The sequence below is a fragment of the Gymnoscopelus microlampas genome (assembly GCF_963454915.1).
Source record: "Gymnoscopelus microlampas genome assembly, chromosome: 1".
Taxonomy (NCBI): Eukaryota; Metazoa; Chordata; class Actinopteri; order Myctophiformes; family Myctophidae; genus Gymnoscopelus; species Gymnoscopelus microlampas.
The window spans coordinates 19,805,630-19,826,885 of NC_139962.1; the positions used below are offsets into that span (position 1 = coordinate 19,805,630).

Sequence of the window (21,256 nt, forward strand, 5' to 3'; positions counted from 1 at the left end):
AAACCCCATGTTCTGTATTTCAGCTATTCTAAAATAGCTGACATATCCAGATTTCCCTAGTGCCCAGAATGTTTTGGTGCCCACCTTTCCTGTTACCAGATGGTTTACTTTAAGTAGAAGTATACAATTCATCATCTGGGTACTTCTTCCACCACTTGGTGAGGGAGACAATATTTTGCATCTGCACATGTCATGGGATCCTAAAGAATGTCAGTGAAAGAAAAAATGCAAATAGGGACCAAGATTTACATACACTCTAATCAAACATCAGTGAAGCCCAACATTGTAAGACACATTATGAAATATTATGGTCCTCCTGCACCTTACTGGTTTCCTAAACTGCCATTGCTAATTTACAAGCAATTCAGTGTATTTTTTACAGGCAACGATAAACTGACATTTTGCTGAATGAAGAGTGAGAGGTAATCATTCAAGGCACATAACGTTTTCTCTCAGATGGCAAAGGACCATTGGACTCATTAAATAAGTAGTAGTGTTATAGCACCATCTAATGTTTGCTCTCTTTTATTTCCACTGAGCCACCCCACCTGGTAGTGTTGTAGTTTTGATAGCACAGCTGAATGGACAGTGGCGATTGAACAAATATTATAGGTTTATATATTATATAATAAGTTTGTATTTCATGACATGCAGCGAATACTTAGTAAAAGTAAACTATTATTTAGTTTACCAGGAGGAGTGTGTCGCGTGCCTTTAAGAGAATCTCCTCCTCCTCTCCCACGTGTTTTCCTCAGAGCCATACAAGGCTCTGGTTTTCCTCTGCTCATCACCAGTGTTGCCAATGTCTGCTTATTATGAGCGACTTTGGGCTTATCTTTCTGTGAAGTTGCTTGTAAATATTGGTGGTTGCGGGTTGCGTTTTTTGGGGGCTTGATGTGTAGACAGTGTAGTTGCTTATTTGGGCTTACTTCACTTAAAAATAAAAAATAAAAAACAGTGGTTCTCAAATACTTTCATGTCATGGACCCCCAAATTAAAATGTATTCGTCCCTCTATAACCCCCATCTGAAAATGTTTTGTGCCAGGGAGCCCCGTGCCAGATTTGTGTTGTTAGAATGTTTAAAAAATATTCCAATTCTTCCACATTTATTTTTTGAAAATAGCAGATCTACAAGCTCACATAGGTGATGTACCAGGTTTAAAGTGATCATGTGGCTTTCTTCTTTTGGGCTTGTTTTCCTAGACCTGGTTTGCTTAATTCTCTCACACAATCTGGCAATCCTGCTCACCACGCTCACGTTCTAAATCTCGCGTGACCACCAAACCATACTCCTCTTCCCCATTTCGCAGCTTTGTTTTCATTGCTGCTCTGTGTTGAATCATGGCTGCTCACACTACCGAGGAACCGTTCCCCTTCCACGGGCTGCTGCCCAAGAAGGAGACCGGCGCCGCGTCTTACCTTACCCGGTTCCCAGAGTACGATGGACGGGGTGTCCTTATCGCCATCCTCGACACCGGCGTGGATCCAGGGGCGCCTGGCATGCAGGTGAAAAACCCCACCGGCTGCGTATCGTTATCTTGAATTAGGCCTGACTCATTCAGACAGTTAGCATGGGTAGCTAGCTTTAAGCTAACCTAACGTTGACCCTGACGTTGTCATGGGTGGCAAGCTAACAACGACAACAACAACAACAACAACAACAACAACAACACACCTGTAATTGATGCGACACGAAACTGTAGCCGCAAGCAACTCTTATAGATCCTATTTTTTATATCTGGAATCTAGAGTTGCAATACCAACCCTTGACAGCCCATATACATCCAAACAGAAAATCTGATGGTGTAAAACGACGTTAAACTCACCAATATTGCAGCTGTACGGAAAGCTTGAATTCTCCTCTTTCTATTTGACACGTTTTTGTTTCATAGAAATCCACCATAGACATGTCATGAGTTACTTTCTGTCAATGAATTCCGTGCAGGTGATTATTTTTCTAAGTGTTGGAGTTTGGAAGCGCTCGTTGGAAATCACTCAACGGTTCTGGCGTACCACCTGTTTCTAAATGTCACATATTGCAGGAGGCAGTAGGACATTGCGTTTTTGAAAACGAGCGCTTCCAAACTCCAACACTTAGAAAAATAATCACCTGCAAGGAATTTATTGACAGAAAGTAGCTCATAACGTGTCTATGGTGGATTTGTATTAAATAAAAACTTTACAGATAGAAAGGGATATTTGCAGCTTTAGATGCCAGATATAAAACATAGAAGAAGTTGCTTGCGGCTAAACGAAACTAAAGAACCAAGGATTGTGTCTGTTGATTTGAGCCAAAAATGTCCAGGCTGGTGGTTGAGCTCTAAACTAGCAGGCTAGTTGGGTAACATCGTAAATGGCTGGAATTACAGGATTCAACCATAGTTGTCGATATATATCGGGTTCAACCAGTTAATTTGTGGTTGTCATTGAATTCCCCCATGTTAACACGTGTGTCATCTTATGGCTCCCTACCCACTGTTACCAAGCTTGTTGAAACGCCTTTAGGTGCAGTATGATGTTTGCTTAGGTGAACTGGACACATAACAGCCAACTGTCGAGTCACGTTTGGGTCGCTGTCAACTTAGTTTTGAAGCGCTTCATCAGTTATCCAGGACCAACCAGCTAAAATGCAATTTCAATTCTACAAATGTGTGGGTTCACTTAACTATAGGGTGAGCTGAAAATAATCTAATCTCTTGCTCATATGACAGACATAGTGTCTCCATTCTAATAAGTGTAAACAAACCTTTCCACATCTAATGGGTGACAGTTAATAATAATACATTGATTCTTGACATTGGCAATTATTGTCTTTTTTAATAAAATCATTTCTGATGCTAGTTTATCCTGTCTGTATATTTATCTTGTATCCAGCTGATGTGATCAATGTCCAAGTTAAAATTTACGGTCCGCTTGATCCTCCCATATGTGTGAATGCACATGCAAGCAATGTATGCTTGTGCAACTGTGTAATTGTTATAGGGAAATATGGTAGGTTATCACTGCTGAGTCTTGCTGTTGCTGAATATATATATATACTGTATGGCGTATGTATTATTACAGTTACTGTGTTATAATGTATTACACATCCACTTAAGTGTTCCTCACATATTTTCAGTAGTTTGCAGCTCATCATCTTGTATTCCTTTAGATCACAACTGAAGGCAAGCCAAAGATCATTGACATCATTGACACGACAGGAAGCGGGGACGTGAACATGACCACAGCGGTGGAGCCAAAAGATGGAACAGTCGCTGGTCTCTCTTCTAGAACACTTAAGGTTTGCAGTCCTCTTTTCTTATTTATAAAGAAAACGACAGATACATCAAAATGTCAACTGATTATGTCCCATGATTACCGTTACTGTGGTTAAATGCTTAAGCCTTTGCTTGATGGGAAGGAGTCTGAGGATTTGAATGGATCATTCTATGATTCTACTTTCATAGATCTCTGCATATTGCAAATTCTGAGGATTTAAAACATAAGCTGTGTTTCTCACATTTGCCTCTTTGTAATCTCTCAAGAACAGATTCCGACCTGCGGTGGAATCTGTCGGAGCGGTTCGTCCTAACCAGTGCGCATTGGCTAAAAGTGGGCGTGCCTTCAGATCAGGAAGTGGGCCGCGCTTTACCCAATCAAATGTAGTGGGCGGGATTCACGTGTCCATCCACCATGATCCACCCTCCCCCCCTCGAAACTAGCCGAAACTAATTTAACAATAGCGTCCTCGGAGCGGACAAAACCACGGAAAGATATTCACATTTTAAATTACTCTTTCATCATAGAAACAAGTGGGCTTATAACCAAAACCATCCATGTTCTCTGGGAGAAGTGGTGTTAGTGTTCCGTGTAGAAATATTGTTAGTGGGAATGAAAACATGGTCGCACCAACCGGAAGTGATGCGCTATAGGCAGACATGAAACCGGTGTTTCCCTGCGCTCTAGTCTAACATTGTACTCCTGCCAGACTCCACAGAATATCAGAAAAGCAGAGGTCGCTGTTTTTCATTTTCTGTGGGGTCTGGCTACGCGAGACTAGCCTCTTTGTAATTGTCTCCTGCTTTAATCTCTCTCTCTCGCTCTCTCTCTCTCTTTTACACACTTACTCTATTATTAATATTTTCATCCCCCAGATCCCTCCTTCCTGGGTCAATCCATCAGGGAAGTATCGCATTGGAGTTAAAAATGGCTATGAGTTCTTCCCTAAGGCACTTAAAGAGAGAATACAGGTAGGAGGGCATTTCATTCATAGTTGTTATGGTATGGATGAAGCCTGAATTTAATGGACCATTTAGTGTGTTGGATTAACTATCTACTTCAACTTCAAACAACTTTATTTTCCTTTCGGAACTTCGTCATACTGAAAAGAAAATATCGCTGTGTCTGTCAATTAGGGCTATGTATTGGGAAGAATCTGGCAATATCACAAAACATTGGCTACGATTCAATAATTAAAGTATTAAAAACAAAAAACACTACTGGTATCTATAATCTGCTATATAGGCTATTCACTGAAGCCTTCATTCTCTACAGCAGTGGTTGGTTCTCAAACCTTTCTGGCCTTTATTACCCCAATTGTCCCTCATACCTGAATCAAAGTACCCCTGACTACATTTAGCTTATACAATTGCAAGTGATAACCACAGCTAGCACATGATGCTATGAATTAATGATAACCCACTTTTTGAAGAATATAAGAAATTAAGAATGCAAAGAAATGGAGTGAAAGTATGGAGCAGATTTCTCAACATATCAAGTTTTGACGTCAATATGTTCAAAATAAAACCGCTTAATGTCATTGACCTCCTGCCAGTGCCATTTGATGCTGCGTTGATCGGTCCAGCAGCTTGCAAGGCTAGTCCCAGACAGATAGGCAGACACATTTGTAGACAGCTCTGCCACGCTGTAAAAAAATATGGGGGAAAGAATCAATCTTTTTTCCAGGGACTATTTTCAGCTAGACTTTTCAAATCAATAGGCAATTTAGAAAGCATTAACACAACGATTTTGTAACTTTGACAAGAAATAAGGTGCAGGGACATCGTGTGTGTCGGATGAACTATCTAAAGCAAGTTTATTTTCATACTGTACCGAAATGAATGGATAAATGTTTCCCATGAACAAGCTATGGTATACTTTGGAAAATGGTCAGCAATAATGTCAAGTATACCGTGAGTTGTAGTTGGGCAAAATATGTCAGACCACTGGCATGGTCTTGTAAGCTGCTGTTTTTTTGCACCAATAGAAAGAGCGTAAAGAGAAGACATGGGACCCAGCACACAGAGCAGCCCTCGCTGAAGTCAGCCGCCGGACGGAAGAGTTTGATCTCGCTCACCCCACCCCCTCACAGGTCACAACTACAAATGTTTCTGTGCAGCCATTAACTGGATACAGGCATATTCTTTTGTATCCTATTCCCAAATGGTCTCATCTCTACTCCCCTCCACCACAATTTGTTCCCTTCTTTAGATTGAAAAACTGCAAAAGGATGAGCTTCAGAGTCAAGCTGAGGCGTTAGCATCTCTAGAGAAGAAGTACAGTGACCCAGGGCCTGTCTATGACTGTGTGCTTTGGCACGACGGCATCACCTGGAGGTTAGCACATTAGGCACCCCCTTCCAATCCCTCTTCTGCCTGGTTACTCTCTTCTATGAAAAAACATATGCTTGCAGTCTTGTTTCTGAGACAAAGTGACCTTTAGAGCTTGGCTTTTCTCACCAGTTGTACATTTTCCCCTGTTGTGTGTGCACTCTGCAGGGCTGTTGTGGATACCTCAGAGACCGGCGAGCTTTCCCAGTGCACGGTGCTGTGCTCCTACAGAGAAACTCAGGAGTTCGCCTCGCTGGGAAGTGCTGAGATGCTCAACTACTCAATCAACGTTTATGATGAGGGAAACACACTCTGCATTGTCACCAGCGGAGGTGAGCTATCTCCAGTCTAAAAATACAGATCGTCTTCATTGTTTTACAGCTCCTCTCGAATGCCTAATAAACGCATCCTATGGTGCAGACGTTAAACATAATTGCTTTTGCGTGTTATTTTGTCAAGGGGCTCACGGGACACACGTGGCGAGTATCGCGGCTGGCTACTTCCCAGACGAGCCGGAACGTAACGGCGTCGCACCTGGTGCCCAAATCCTAGCCCTGAAGATTGGAGACACACGCCTCAGTACCATGGAAACGGGCACAGGCCTTATCCGAGCTGTATGCAACAGTCGTTTTCAGTTAAAATAATAATAAAAACAACAATTCTCTGCTATTGACACACCTGCCTTGCTCACTGATGTCTTTGTTTTCTCTTTAATTTTCTTTCTCCCTCTCTGTCTCTTATCCTTATTGAAGATGATTGAAGTAATCAACCATAAGTGTGACTTGGTAAACTATAGCTATGGTGAAGCCACACACTGGCCCAATTCAGGGTAAGTGTGTATCTTGTGTGTAGTGTCAAAGGCGTTAATTTGTCACTTACTCATACAGGTACAAGCAGTGAAAAAGTACGTATATATTTTCTTCTAGGAGGATCTGTGAAGTGATAACAGAGGCTGTGCAGAAGCACAATGTGATGTTTGTATCGAGTGCAGGAAACAACGGCCCCTGTCTCTCCACTGTTGGCTGCCCTGGAGGAACCACCAGCAGTGTAATAGGTACACGCATGCATATCACATTAGTTGAGCTGTACATGCCTGACTTTCTCAGTAAAGTACTGTTATAAGGGCCGATTAGCCTCCAAAATTAGATCAATATATGTGCGCATTCCAGAGTGGAAATTAGACCAATTTTCCATGGCATCATACAAATGTAGATATTAAGACATAGCCATCTATCTTAACTATCCACAGGTGTAGGAGCCTATGTGACCCCAGACATGATGGTGGCGGAGTACTCACTAAGGGAGAAGCTGCCTCCAAACCAGTACACCTGGTCCTCCAGGGGTCCAAGTACAGACGGGGCCCTCGGAGTCAGCATCAGTGCCCCTGGAGGGGCCATCGCATCCGTACCCAACTGGACACTCCGTGGTACACAGCTGATGAACGGAACGTCCATGTCATCTCCTAACGCCTGTGGAGGCATCGCACTTGTCCTCTCAGGTGTGTGGGTTTGGGGTTGTCACACGCAGTGGGACTAGGTTGTGTGTATGTGTATTATGTGAGTGTTTATGCAGGATTATGCGTTCCTTGCCGTAATTTGTGTGCGTGGCTAATATGTGCACATGTACTTGATGCAGGTCTGAAGCAGAATGGGATCCATCCATCTGTTCCTGCTGTGAGGAGAGCGCTGGAGAACACAGCTCTGAAGGTGCAAGACATCGAAGTGTTTGCACAGGGACATGGAATCATCCAGGTAACTGGACTATGGGTGTCATCATGGGACATATTCTCAATTTGTAATGAATGTTATTCTATTATTAATGCAGCATAACTAAGTTTCCCTTTCACTGCCTTTCTTGTTTCTTCCCCTTGCTTTAATTCCTTGCTCTTCATTTCTGTCAGGTGGACAGGGCATTAGACTACCTCACTCAACATGCCGGTTTACCGACAAGCCACCTGGGCTTCTCTGTAACTGTGGGAACACAGAGGGGCATCTACCTCAGGGACCCTGCCCAAGTTCTGGCACCCTCGGATCACGGAGTGGGCATTGAACCCATCTTCCCTGAGAACACAGGTATGTAGTTGCACACACACAAACACAATAGTACAGACAGTCCAGAATTGCTTTAGGGGTGTTCAAACTCATCGTTTTAATTGATAATAAAACAATCTTTGATTTTGGGGGGACATTTTTCTATTTTAATCTTTTTCTTTTAAAATGTTGTTGTTTTGTGACACTTTTGTACAACAAAGCATGAAATAGGCTTAAGTCATCGATTTAGTAGATTATAAGAATAAATTCAAATGTTTTCGCGTCGGTGCATTATGTGTAAAAAATAAAACGAATGGTCAAAGAACACGCTATTCGATTAATCGAAAAAGTGATCAATAGTTGCAGCCCTAAATTGCACTTCAGTGCTGACCAGACTTTCTTTCCTCTCCTTTTGCTCTCTCTCTCTTTTCTTCTCTACATGACCATTCCAGACAACTCTGAGCGAATCTCCCTTCAGTTACACTTGGCCCTTACGTGCTCCGCCCCCTGGGTCCAGTGTCCCTCCCATCTAGAGCTCATGAACCAGTGTCGTCATGTCAATGTCCGCATTGACCCCGTGGGACTTAGAGAGGGACTGCATCATGCTGAGGTATGGGGTATGACTTGAGGCATGATAAGGAGGGGGCTGTGGTTTTCACATGTGATGATGTGGAATCATTGAGTAAATGAGTAAAAACGAGTAAATGAGTAAAAACTTCAGTAAGAGTGAAAAACAGCAACAGGTTAGAGTCCAGAGCCAAGATAAAGATAAAAGGTCAAATAAAATAGACTTGTGTTGCGTTCACACTAGCAGTTACAAAGTGACAGGCTACAATCTATTTTCAATTGAATTAGGCGACACGAATATTCAAACTGATGCCTGACGCTTCACTTTTCTTAGCGCTTTATCGACGCAGTGAAGAGTTAATCAATCATATGCTGTTGTTTCACTTACCTTCTCTCTCAACACAATTCCTGCTTGTAATGGGAGGAAACCGAATCATTGCCGTAAGCCAGTTCCCTGTTCCTTTATATTTTTATAGCTCGTCGGACGCACACTTGATGATGTCAACAGGCACTTCAAAGGCAACTCGGCAGCAGTGTAGCTGGTGACGCTTGGTCATTTTTATAGCTTTTGCAGCTGCTAGTTTGAACACAGCATTAGATTCTGGCACTCAGACTACATAATTATGTTCAACCATTCACTCATAGATCCCGTGAAGATATTTATCAATAAAATAAAAAAATAAGTTTATTTAACACTCTCAGTGCCACACAACGAGATATCCCAAGTTTTTTGATGAAATGATTATATGTGCAGCCTATCAACAGTGACTATGAAAATGTATATATGTACAGTGTCAAAAGGCCTTCAACAGTTAGTATCTGGGTAATGTATTCTTTGCAGTCTATCAACAGTGAATATATGAATTCATATATGTACAGTATGCTATTATTATACCAGCTTGTTCAGTTTGTTCCATCCCTTGTGTTGATGTATGTGTATGGTTAGGTGTGTGGTTACGATACTGCTGCTCCCACCTCTGGTCCTTTATTCAGAGTCCCCATCACCGTCATCATTCCTACCAAGTAAGTACCCACAGTGCTTTGCCAGGTGTTTTTCTTTTAGTGTGTTGAGGTGGTCTCTGTGTGACAGCTGTGTCTTCCCTCTGGCAGAGTCGGTGAGAATCGTAACCAGGAGGTATCTTTCTTAGACGTCCACTTCAGACCAGGGCAGATCAGACGCCACTTCTTCACTGTTCCTCAGGGAGCTTCCTGGGCAGGTGTGTGTGTGCATACTTGTGTGTATGTCTGCTTATCGTCACTGTGAGGCAGAAACCTTGTATCTCCATATCAACCATCTTTTAGTTTTTTTCCCCATAAATTACCACTATTTATGGTATGACAGTGTTGCACAAAAGCAGCGGAAATAGCAGACCTACAAGCTCACAACTCATTGCATCACAATTACAAAATTTGAGAAATGTACATCTTCACCTACATACCCAAAACAGTACTATTTAGTGTTTAATCTGTCTAGCCTTTGGTCATATGTTATGTTGTGCCTTTTATACTCGCCTCTACTTATTTACTTTACTCCCTGCTCTGCTGTCTTAACTTAACATTTTAAACGTAATTTGTGTCACTTACCTCCTTTACCACTCTCTCTGTCTTGCAGAGATCACATTGACCTCTCACTCGGGGGATGTGTCTTCTAAGTTTGTTCTTCATGCAGTGCACCTGGTGAAGCAGAAAGCCTATAGAGCTAATGAATTTTACAAGTTCTCATCGCTACTGGAGAGGGGCTCGTTGACCGAGGCTTTCCCTGTGCTGGTACATGCATTTACTGTATATAGTATACTGTATATACACTCAGTATTGTTTCATATTATTTATGACATTGCAAGGCACGCCATTTAAATCTACTTATTTGATGCTGGTATGAAAGGTGTTGTGAGCAAAGTAATGTTGGACCCCTTTAACCCATTAAGAACTGAGGTTGATTCTACAAATGCCTTCTAAATCAGCAGGTTCTCACACTTTCAAGATTTTTAAAAAATGTTCAAAAATAGCAGATGTACAAACTCGCGGCACAAAGTAACGCACTGTGAGCTTGTGATCTGCTTAAATCTAAAATGACAGATGCATTCCCGGTTTTAACCCATTTAGACCTGAGGCCGATTCTAAAAACGGCTTCTAAATCCTGACCTAACTTTGCTGAAAAACTTCAAATATTTATTCAAAAATTACAACAAATGTATGTTGCTGTATACTGTACATAGTAACAAGGACCCCAAAAGGGGTTCCCGTCCTGAAAGGTGTAGTTACAAATAGGGGTTCCCGCCCAAAATGGGTTAATGGGTTATAAACGAGATGGTGCATCTCAAGGGGTTTATCCACTTATTAAATTATTGAAATAAGTGTACTGTGTGTGTTCTCTCTCCTTGCAGTCAGGTAAGATAGTAGAGTTGTGCATCGCGCGCTGGTGGGCAAGCCTCGGTGATGTCACAGTCGACTACAGCATCTCCTTCCATGGCCTCAACACATCTCCCTCTCCCATGCATATTGTAAGTACTGCACAAACACCACTAGTGCATCAGTGAATTAATACTTACCGTAACTCAGGCGTTATCCGTGTTCTGTCTGTAATCCCATGTTTGCCTTCCTCCCAGCATGCGTCAGAAGGTGTTACAAGCTTTGAGGTGTCTTCTCCCCTGAGATATGAGGATGTTTCCCCTAGCATTACCCTAAAGTCGTGGGTTCAGCCCCTCAGGTAAAACACACACACGCACACGCACACACACGGAATGTGTCTTGCTATATATCATACTCATGCTAACTATGTGTTCTGTTTGTTTTCATAGACCTATAAGTTCTAAGATCAAAGCCTTAGGAGTGCGGGATGTTCTCCCTAACAATAGACAGCTGTATGAGATCGTGCTCGCCTACAGCTTTCACCAGGTAACGTCGGCACATGCTGCTCATCACCATGCATACTAAGCAAACGGTGGGGTTTTCTTCTTTTGTGTAATTTTCCATCACTCTGTTTTCAGCCCAAGAGTGGAGAGGTTACGCCTAGCTGTCCCACGCTCTGTGAGCTGCTCTATGAGTCTGAGTTTGACAGTCAGCTGTGGATGCTCTTTGACCAGAACAAGAGGCTACTGGGCTCAGGGGATGCTTACCCACACCAGGTACAACCTCAGCTGTTGGACTATGCAAATGTAGCCACTCGATGACCTAAAGTCTAATTTATGCTTGCTGAACACGTGTAATGTCGCTCAACAAAAATGTCTCACGTCGACAATTATTTTCAGTTGAATATACAGACTAACCGTACACAATTGTTTTTAGAAACATGCTACACATACTATATACTAATAACTCTTTCTTGGCTGACACATAACTTAGGCTCAGATAAAGTTATGTCGTCATTCAAGTGTGTGTATTAACTTTTAAAAATCTCCAGAGTAACTTGATCCTAATAAGAATAACCCCCCCCCCTCCATTCTCTCTCTCTGCTCAGTACTCTCTGAAGCTGGAGAAGGGTGATTACACGTTGCGACTGCAGGTGCGTCACGAGCAGTGCAGCGAACTGGAGCGCCTCAAGGACCTGCCGTTTGTGGTCTCCCACCGTCTGTCCACCACACTGAGTCTGGACATTTATGAGACCCACCGCGCTGCCCTCATGTCCAAGAAGAAGGTCAACTCTATCACCCTGTGTCCAGGGGCCTCTCAGCCCTTCTACATCACAGCCCTGCCAGATGACAAGTAAGTGGAGAGTTGACTAGAAGTGATTCTTTTAGATTTACCTCGGAATCGTTTAGATTCACCGTGATTATCTGTGTTTTCGTAGCTGGGCTTGAAGTGCCATACTCAAATGTGTCATGACGTCCTTGGCATGGCAAAAAACATCCCTCTAAAGGGTTTTAAAATGGAAAGAGAAAAAAAAGGATTGAGATGAACGTTAATGTGACCCATTAATGAGATTTTGGATGTGTCTAACTCTGTCCTATGCTATTCCCCTGTTGTCTCCCTCTTTTTAATCTCACTCATCTGTCATTTCCATTCCTGCAGGATCCCTAAGGGCACATGTCCAGGATGCTATCTGACAGGTTCTCTCGTTGTGCCCAAGGGTGAATATGGCAAGAAAGCCGTAAGTGTAAATCTCTGCCCTCCAAAGGCTTTCATTGGTTTCCACTCTTTATGTTCTATACTTCTTTTTTCCATTACAGCCGGGACTTGAGCTCAATGTTATGGCTTTTTTTCTTCCTGTATACATCATGTTCCTACCCTGTCTGTATTTTTGCGGATGGTGTCACATTTAAGGATCACCTCTGTCAGATCTCATCATACTCTTGTCTTTTTTTGTTCATTGTATCCACCCTAATTCACTGGATCTTAAAGTGATATTTCACACTGGTATTAATGCTGGTGACCTGAACATGTAGTCAATCTCAGCCCCTGGAATACTGTATATATTCAACACTTATATTCACCACTTGACTTTCAAGTTCGTCCACCAATTGAACATCCAACCAAACCTGAAAAACAATACATAAAAAATAAATATTTCTCACCAGATTGCAACGCTTCAGTTAATATATGTTGGACATATGAATCAACACAAAGAAGGGAAGCAGCTGACATATTTACAGGTCATCAGGACAGCGAATAGAAGGTTTTCACAAACATTTCCAATGTACTTCCACTTCATCTTACTTACAGATTTGTTCTTTTGTATAGCACAGTGCAGATGTTGTCATTGAAATATCTTTATTTTCCTCTTGTCAGATGCCTGTGCACGACCATAGCAAGTTATTAATTTGTTCAAGGCTCACAAAATACTAACAGCCCAGAGGAATTACCCGTAACCAGTTAGTATTTTGTGACCCTAAAACAAAATAACTTTTTATAATTTTGGAGTCATGAGACAATGGAAACCGAAAACGATGTCAATGACAGCACTGTATTGTGTTGTACATTATGTTACTGAAATACTAAATAAGTGACCACAGATGGAATCTGAGACAATACAATGTTGGCTTCTTAATGCTGCTGGCAATGGTGAAAACAGATATATGCCGAAGTATGTCTATCAAAATGTATGTTCCTTACACTTGAAGGGGGACCAAAATCAGTACATTTTAATGAAATATCAATCAAGTCAAAGAGAAATATCACTTTAAATATATGCTTTTGATGAAGACATCAAAACTACCAACCACCACATTTGCTCTATTTCAAGGGTTGCAAATTATTACTTCCATCCCACCTGCTGTACATTTTTGAATTTGTTCAATCTACTTATCTCTGCTTTGTCTCACTTGCCTGCTTCAAAGAAAACATGAGCTGTGTAACAGCACTGTCCAACAGTTGCTATTTTGTGCTCCTGGCTGTTTTTCAAGTAGCCATTGCAAGGTCATTCTCATTAACCACTTAAATCCTTTATATGTGGTAAACTTGTCCGGAGTTTGCTCTGTACTTGGACCGCTCTTTTGTCCCTCTTCAACGAAAATAGCCGATCTACAAGCTCACAATGTGTCGCAAACGCCACCACCCGTTTTGAGCTTGTAGATGGGCTATTTTCGGCATATGTTACCCAGAATACGGATGCTCAAGTCGAGAAGTTTCTTACAACATTGTATTGACTATTCTACAAGGTCTACTATATAGTATTCTTTGCTGACATGATGGTTCTATGTCTGTCTGTCACACTGCTGCCAATTATGTGGTGTTTCAAGATTTTACTACTTGAGTGGTGGAACCACCCACTAGAGGTGCAGAATTGACCCTTGTGGCAGAGTGGACATTTTTTTTACCACAAGGCCACAGAAGTGGCGAGGCCATTGGCATAAAGTCAGTCACTCTCACTAGCCGCAATGGCCAATATGAGCACATAAATATGGGGATATGGTAAATTGTAAAACATTTGAAAGGTAGGTGAATAGATTCACTTGGCGGGACGAAAGATAAATGAAGAGAATCCTTTTGGTGTGTTTGTGTTTTCTATTCCTTACTGTGTGTTATTCTGACCACCAGGGGCAGGCCTCTGCAAAACGACAAGGAAAGTTTAAAAAGGTACTGGATGAGCTAGCATTCACTGTTCAACACAGAGCATCGTATGCTCTGCCACCACCTGGCTGTAGAGGGGAAATCACCCTGGGGAGATGATGGACTTGTTATATCTCTCTTAATGATGTAAAAACCATGTAACCATAGAAAAGGGCATATACAAAATGGCATATATTATTAGCAAATTATGCAACAGCGTAGTAGTCCGTCTACACAATTATTGTCAACGTGTTTTTGAGGTGCATTGTGTTTTCTGGTGGTCAGCAAAATGGCACAAATTTTAAGAATCTACTTTGTAAAGACAATTTAGAATGTTTCTCTAATGACACTGGTAGTTAGCACGTCATCTGTTCTACCTCCATGTGTACTGGCATTTTCTCAATTGCTATACGTAAATAGAGATAAAAAAGGACCATGGTGTGGTTTGTGCATAGATCCGTGGATATTTATTCATTTGTTTTGACCACAGCATTTTGTGTGTTCATGCAGGACATTGTTCCAGTTGTCTACCACTTGATCCCTGCGCCCAACAAGTCGAAGAATGGGGGGAAGGAGAAAGACAAGGAGGTGGAGAAAGAGAAGGATGTGAAAGAGGAGTACTCGGAGGCTCTGAGAGACCTGAAGATTCAGTGGATGACAAAGTGAGAATTCTCTTCTCTTAGGTCTGGCCTGCATTTCTCGCTGTGTCTGAGCCATCATTTATCCTGTGGTGTCTTATGTGGTCCTCAGGTTGGACAGCAGCTCCCTCTATGATGAACTGAAGGACACATATTCCTCTTACCTCCCTCTGCACGTGCAAAGACTACATCAGTTGGACTTGGAAAAGGTTTTAACACACACACACACACACACACACACACACACACACACACACACACACGCACCACATTTGTGCTGAGATTTCTCTAACTCTAAAGAGAATGATGCCAGCACTCACATTCTGTATTTCAGGTACTTCTTTAATTTAAAGTAAGACAGACAACAAATTTGTTGTATCGTTAATTTTTGACTGAAGTTGTGCTCGGATTTTCTCTTAACACTAGTCTATTGTTTGTCAGCAGGAGCGTTCAAAACGTCTTGATGAGGTAGTGTCAGCCGCTGACATAGTAATGTCCAACATCGACCAGACGGCCCTGGCTGTCTACCTCACCATGAAGACGGACCCCCGGCCGGACGCTGCAACTATCAAGAGGTACCCACCGGTTTGTTGAATCTTTTTGAACTGGCTGATGAGACGAGTACATTTTACATGCAGACCAGGGTGCCGACACTCGCATTACTGTGTTGCAGTGACATGGAGAAGCAGAAGTCATCGCTGCTAGATGCATTGTGCAGGAAGGGCTGCGCTCTGGCCGACCAGCTCCTGCTTCCCCCTGAGCCCCAGGAAGGGGCCAGCGCTGAGGGCTCAGGACCAGGACCAGCGCCGGCGCCGGCAGAGACAGAGGGGGAACCGGTGGGCAGCAGCTCTGACGATACCCAGGAATCTGTTACCAAAGCCCTCACAGATACATTTTGGGAGGTGCAGAAGTGGGCTGAGCTGACTGACACCAAGGTAAAAAAAAACAACAGCAAACACCGAATTAAATGATTTATGCTTCAGCAGAAATGTGTCATGCTTGACAAAAATATATATATTTTTGAGTAGGCTTAACCCATTGAGACCTGAAGCCGATTCTACATGTCTCCTAAATCTCAACAGTTTTCTGAAAAACGTATGTTTCTATATCAGTGGTGCTGAATCTTTTTCATGTCAAGGACCCCCAAAATTATATGTATTTGGCCGCGGACCCCCATCAAAATATTTTGTTCCAGGGACCCCCAGAAGCAAAGATTTGAGTTAAAGAAGTTCGCTTTAAAAATATATATATTCAGAAGATTTGCACACATTTTCACGATTTTTCCAAAAAAAAAAGCTTGTATATCTGCTATTTTTGAATAGCCAAAAGTGTAAAATAATGCTTTTTAGCTCAAATCAAAAAATGACACAGTTCCAGGTCTTAATGGGTTAAAGGTAGGGTAAGTGATTTACTTACCCTAAAATTAGTGTTAAATAGCTCTATATTCTGATAGTACTCATTGCTATAGTGTGTTTGTTCAGTAAAAGGAGTCTCTCATGTCTCTCCAGCTCTTTATTAGACAGAAAATGCATTTTCAGTACTCTCTCCTGATTGGCTTAAATTTTGTCACCTACCTGAAAATGTACTATATTCTGTTTACTATAGAGCTGGACAGACCCCTGTGACCGAACAAACGCTCTGTAGCAATGATTACTTTCAGAATATAGCACTTTTTAAACCAAAAAATCACTTACCCTACCTTAACTCATTCACTTCCACTGACGTAAAAAAAAAATGTTTTTCCAATTACCAAATCCGCCACTGATGTAAAAAAACGTAATTTTGCAAAAAACGTTGATTTTAAAAGATCTCACCGTCCTTCATCTCTCGAAGTGACACATTTCATTGTAGCACACCCGGATACGGAAATGACGTCAATCGAAGATTTCGTTTCCGCCTGCTTCCTGTTTAAGTCCCCCTCTAAAACGGCATTATCTCGGCTTTGTTTTTGTCCGCCGTGGAACGCTGTTTAGAAACGCTGTTTTGAAACTGCTACTACTGCAAAATGGAATGTCGCCGATTGAAAATTTCTTCTCTGGGCCACTCACACAACTACCCTGTGTGTCTACAAACAGTTGAACACGCGATCATAAGGGATTTAGCAAGGTCTGTGGCGAGGTGAAAAAGTAAGTGCGTTTTCTGTTCACATGGCGAAACATGGTGTTTTTACGCTGGGCTGGTGGACAGAGACTCCGCCCGATCGGAATGTCTGTTGTCTGAGCGACGTGCACGTATCGCCGGTGTGTTTATAAACGATTGGACTTGCGATCGTAATGAAAAAGAAAATGTGTGAAAATTGTAAAGTTATAAAAAACACTAAATCGCTGGCAGTGGGCAAACACAGCCAGAAATAAGTCTGGCAGAGAATGAGTTAAGTTAGTGATATTCTTTTGACTAAATCAAAAGGTTTTTTGAGTGGTGCCAACCACTCCTATATCTGACTTTGTCTGTGTGTCCGTGTGTATGTCTGTATATCCAATAAACAAACATTGATGACAACATCAATACGGGGCTCATCAAAGGCACCACTCTCTTCACACGAGGTGTGATTTTTGTTTAAACGTGAAAGCTCTATATTCTGATAGTAATCATTGCTATATAGTTTATAACAGGTATCTCCCTGTCTCTCCAGATCTTTATTAAACAGTAAATACTTTTTCAGGTGGGTTGCCTATTTCAGCCAATCAGGAGAGTACTCATTTATCAGTTTCAGTTTTATAGTTTTTATAGTGTCTGCTCACTTCTTCATCACTTCCAATTTCACTTGTTTATCCAAGTACCTGTATGAGTTCTCTCTCCTGATTGGATACAATTGGCATCCCGACCCGAAGAGAGAGACAAATTTGGATGGGCTTGAAAAAGTGGGAAGCGTTTCAAGTTGTCTGCAAATTCTATTTTGTTCATTCTTCACACAACTACTTCCGTTCCCCCACCGTTATGAATGCTCAACCACTCACCATGAAACGAGGCCCAAATTCACTCAGCCATTGGTTGGCAGACAAGAGCGGTCCCTTGCGTCGGGGTGTCCTCTGCGAGGTGGGAGTTGGTCCTTTAAGAATTTGTCGGGAGACGATTGATCATCTATCGGGTCCGGAACATTAACTGCCGCCGGTCAGGTTCAAGCTAATCAGCGTATAGGAGGAGAGGTGTGGGGTGGAAGTACCACAGTAATAGGATAGGATGTTTTTTTTATACCACAACCCCATTTTATGGGGGCATGTCATGTCACGCGCATGTCAGTTCTGGGACGTGGCCAGAATGTCATGTTACCGGCAGTGAAGTGGAATGGAAAAGGGTCTCTCAAATCACCCAGACGGCTCTGCCATCTATTACAAGTCTCCAATTTGGCACACGCACACCTGGCCTGAATGAATGAAATGAGCCATATTAAGCTATCTGTGATGGATAGCTTATCACACCACTTGTCGAGTTTAGCCATTCAGCAAAGATATGAATCATGACATGACTGTCTTACGTGGTCAGACCACACGTCCATACTAACTAATTCTGAAGAACTATGCTAAAGCCTTAATCTTAGTCAATTGGCTTATCGGTTTGTTGGTCTGGTCTGGTCTCTTCTCTGTTCAGGTCTTGACATTTTCCTATAAGCATGCTCTGGCAACTAAGACGTATGGCCGGGCCTTGAAATACGCCTCCAAGATAGTCGAGGACAAGCCCAGCAAAGAGAACATGAAAAACTGCATTCAGGTATGAAACAGAAATGACTTCCTTTTCCCTCTATTTTTTTCCTCTTGTACTTTTACTGTGTCTCTACATATGTCTTTTGTTTTAGTTGCTTGTTGCAGTAACTTAAACACACGAACAAAGAAACAAAAGTAAAATGCTTATTCTAGATGCAGACTCTTAACATCACTTCCTCTCACTTGCCTTTTTATTTTCCAGTTGATGCGTCATCTTGGATGGACGCACTGTGCCATCTTCACTGAGAACTGGCTTCCTATCATGTACCCTGTAGACTACACACCGTTCTAGACAAGCACCACAAGCAAACACAAAGCAACATGGCCATATATGGTTCACACATGGTCATTCATATTTCATATTCCTCAGGATCACATCGTCTACCCATCTGGCCTACCAGCTGCCTCTTTAAAGAACAATAATACAAGCAATCACCAAAATAAAGGAAACGGCAGAGTACGTGAATGATTCCAGTACATTGGGTGCATCCTCTTGGTGATCACCATGACCTACTAAAGTGAAGCAGAATGGTCTCCTCTAAGTTGATAATGCAGGAAGTGAAGCTTTCCTTTGGTCACTGGTGGGCACTGAATCGTTTGTTGACCATCAGAAACAGTTGCCAGATCTCCAACTGGAACACACAAATCTGAATTTATGATATGGGGATAGTGGCTCAATGCTTCAGGGTTTCCTATTATCTTGGTAGTTTCTTGTAGAGCTGAAGATTTTCAACATCTAACCTAACCTGTTCAGATGCCATGCCCCATCTCTAGAAGTAACCTCATATCATTAATGCAATACAAGGGCCAATGATGACCCTGATATCTGCATGCCCCCCCCCCCCTTCTGGTTTTATCAAGCCATCCCTGGCTTATAAGCCTAAATTGTGCTCTATCGTTCACTGAAAATTATCTGATTTGAACTGAAAAACAGAATGAATAAGGTCCCTTATTTGGACACTTGGGTGAAAGAACACCTTCAGATGCTTCTGGGTGTGATATCAGTATGTCATAGCCAGGTCTGCCGACACAAGATGGTCTTTTTATTCTTGTCTTTGTCTTATCCACACTTAAAGCTACAGTAGTATATTTACTCATCCGCTCAGTCTTGTCCACACTTAAAGCTAGTATACTGTATTTACTCATCCTCTCAGTCTTGTCCACACTTAAAGCTAGTATACGGTATTTACTCATTGTCTCAGTCTTGTCCACACTTAGCGCTAGTATATTTACCCATCGTCTCAAAGGACAAGACCATTTGAGGTGCCTTTTATACCCTTACCACGTTTAATGACACATGGGCATTGTCCATAAGAAGCAGTAAGTCGAAGCAGTAGGTTGTCCATACACCAATATATTAACCACTTAAGCCCTGTTTTCCAAATTGTATATCTTCGCCTATGATGTGCCCAAAACAGGGACACCAGGGTTAAAGTGGTTAAGATGCATTCAGTCATTTCAACCATAAGCCTTTGGCATGTAGGGTTAGCGGCGTTTCAGCAGCATGCTGTGTCTAGTCACTAAATCTAAAAGGCAGACCTGAATGGCTGCTGAACTACAGTAGGATCAGCACCTTATCTTCTGATGAGGTGCACATCTTCTGATGTGCCCCAGTAGAATATTCCGCAATTTTGACCATGTGCATTTTGTCATGACAACGGATAATGTAGGGCATGCAGACATGTACTAAACATAGTTGGTGGTCGTATGTTCACCTTTGATTTGATTATGAACAACACGGTATTGGAGCCATTTCGCTGCAACATTAAATATGTTGCAATTGTACACAATGTCAGAAAAACTATGTACATACACATCGTAACACAATTATAAAGAGGCAATATAAGTATATGAAACAAATATTCTCCTTTAACATATTTTGAATATATGCATGTCTTCTAGGATATATGGAAAAATGTAATTAATTTGGAAGCAGATTTTAGTTTTATCTCAATTTGGAAGAGATTTTTAACCTTGGAAATGTCTGAATTTCCCACTGTCATTATTTCCATGGGTGTGTGTGTTTGTGAATGACTGTATGTACTGTATACTAGTGAGTGGTGTAAAAGAATGTTTCAGTGAAAGTGTCATTAGCAAGTCTGCCTTCAGATCTATCTTTTCTTTGATAAAGCATGGGTTATTTCTTTTCTTCCACAACGAATGTCCATGTGGTTTGGAAGAGTCCTATGGTCCCTGTGTAGGACCATGGACATCTTATACCTATTACAAAAACCTGACCTGAATACTGTAAAGAATGTGGATTCCGTTTATTTACAATAGCATGTACGACTGTACGTATGCTACAGGGGCTTGGTGTGTACCAGTTGATGTAATGAAGTTGAACTGACCACTGATTTTCATGGTAGTTCTGCCCAGCCGCAAATGTTGTTTTATTTATTTTCCTATGTTAGGCAGTGGGTGGTCTCGTGTGGACAGACTGTTGCCTCCCACAATTTTCAAATGCTTCCATACAGTATATCATTCGGAGATAGTGGAATAGTTGTCTGGCTACGTGAGACTAGGCAGTGGGGTACATTCTTCGGGCAAGGCTGACTCCCAGTTAGCCCTTGAGAGAGGAAAACGCCAACGACCTCCCTTTTGGCCTGTTAGTTCTATTCTAGTTAGATCCACAACATCCCCAAGGGAATGTGGTGTTGCTGAACGGTGTTTATTGCATGACCGCAATGTGTAGCCTGTATGTATTCACCAGATCAGATCTCAACTTGAATGAACACCTATGGGAAAT

The 21,256-nt window shown here is 42.0% G+C and overlaps 1 protein-coding gene across 5 annotated transcripts; it reads left to right on the plus strand.

Annotated features, from left to right (window-relative positions):
- Nucleotides 1–1,307: 1,307 nt before the first annotated feature.
- tpp2 (tripeptidyl peptidase 2) lies at nucleotides 1,308–20,734 on the plus strand. Of its 5 annotated transcripts, XR_014601163.1 has the most exons (30): nucleotides 1,308–1,507; nucleotides 3,153–3,281; nucleotides 4,135–4,230; nucleotides 5,247–5,351; nucleotides 5,471–5,595; nucleotides 5,758–5,921; nucleotides 6,049–6,203; nucleotides 6,342–6,418; nucleotides 6,516–6,643; nucleotides 6,839–7,087; nucleotides 7,225–7,340; nucleotides 7,490–7,661; nucleotides 8,072–8,229; nucleotides 9,133–9,209; nucleotides 9,297–9,403; nucleotides 9,799–9,953; nucleotides 10,571–10,687; nucleotides 10,793–10,893; nucleotides 10,985–11,081; nucleotides 11,174–11,311; nucleotides 11,644–11,888; nucleotides 12,195–12,273; nucleotides 14,160–14,198; nucleotides 14,682–14,833; nucleotides 14,922–15,018; nucleotides 15,251–15,384; nucleotides 15,483–15,744; nucleotides 18,398–18,517; nucleotides 18,713–19,620; nucleotides 19,687–20,734. XR_014601163.1 is itself a non-coding variant. In XM_084062619.1 (29 exons), exons 1-29 carry the CDS (start codon nucleotides 1,343–1,345, stop codon nucleotides 18,800–18,802), a joined length of 3,849 nt encoding a protein of 1,282 aa, XP_083918745.1. In that variant the 5' UTR covers nucleotides 1,308–1,342; the 3' UTR covers nucleotides 18,803–20,734. The 5 variants fall into 5 exon arrangements, 4 of the variants coding, with proteins under 4 accessions (XP_083918745.1, XP_083918746.1, XP_083918747.1 ...); XM_084062619.1 differs by having other exon boundaries at nucleotides 18,713–20,734; XM_084062620.1 differs by having other exon boundaries at nucleotides 15,254–15,384; nucleotides 18,713–20,734.
- The last annotated feature ends 522 nt before the right edge of the window (nucleotides 20,735–21,256 follow it).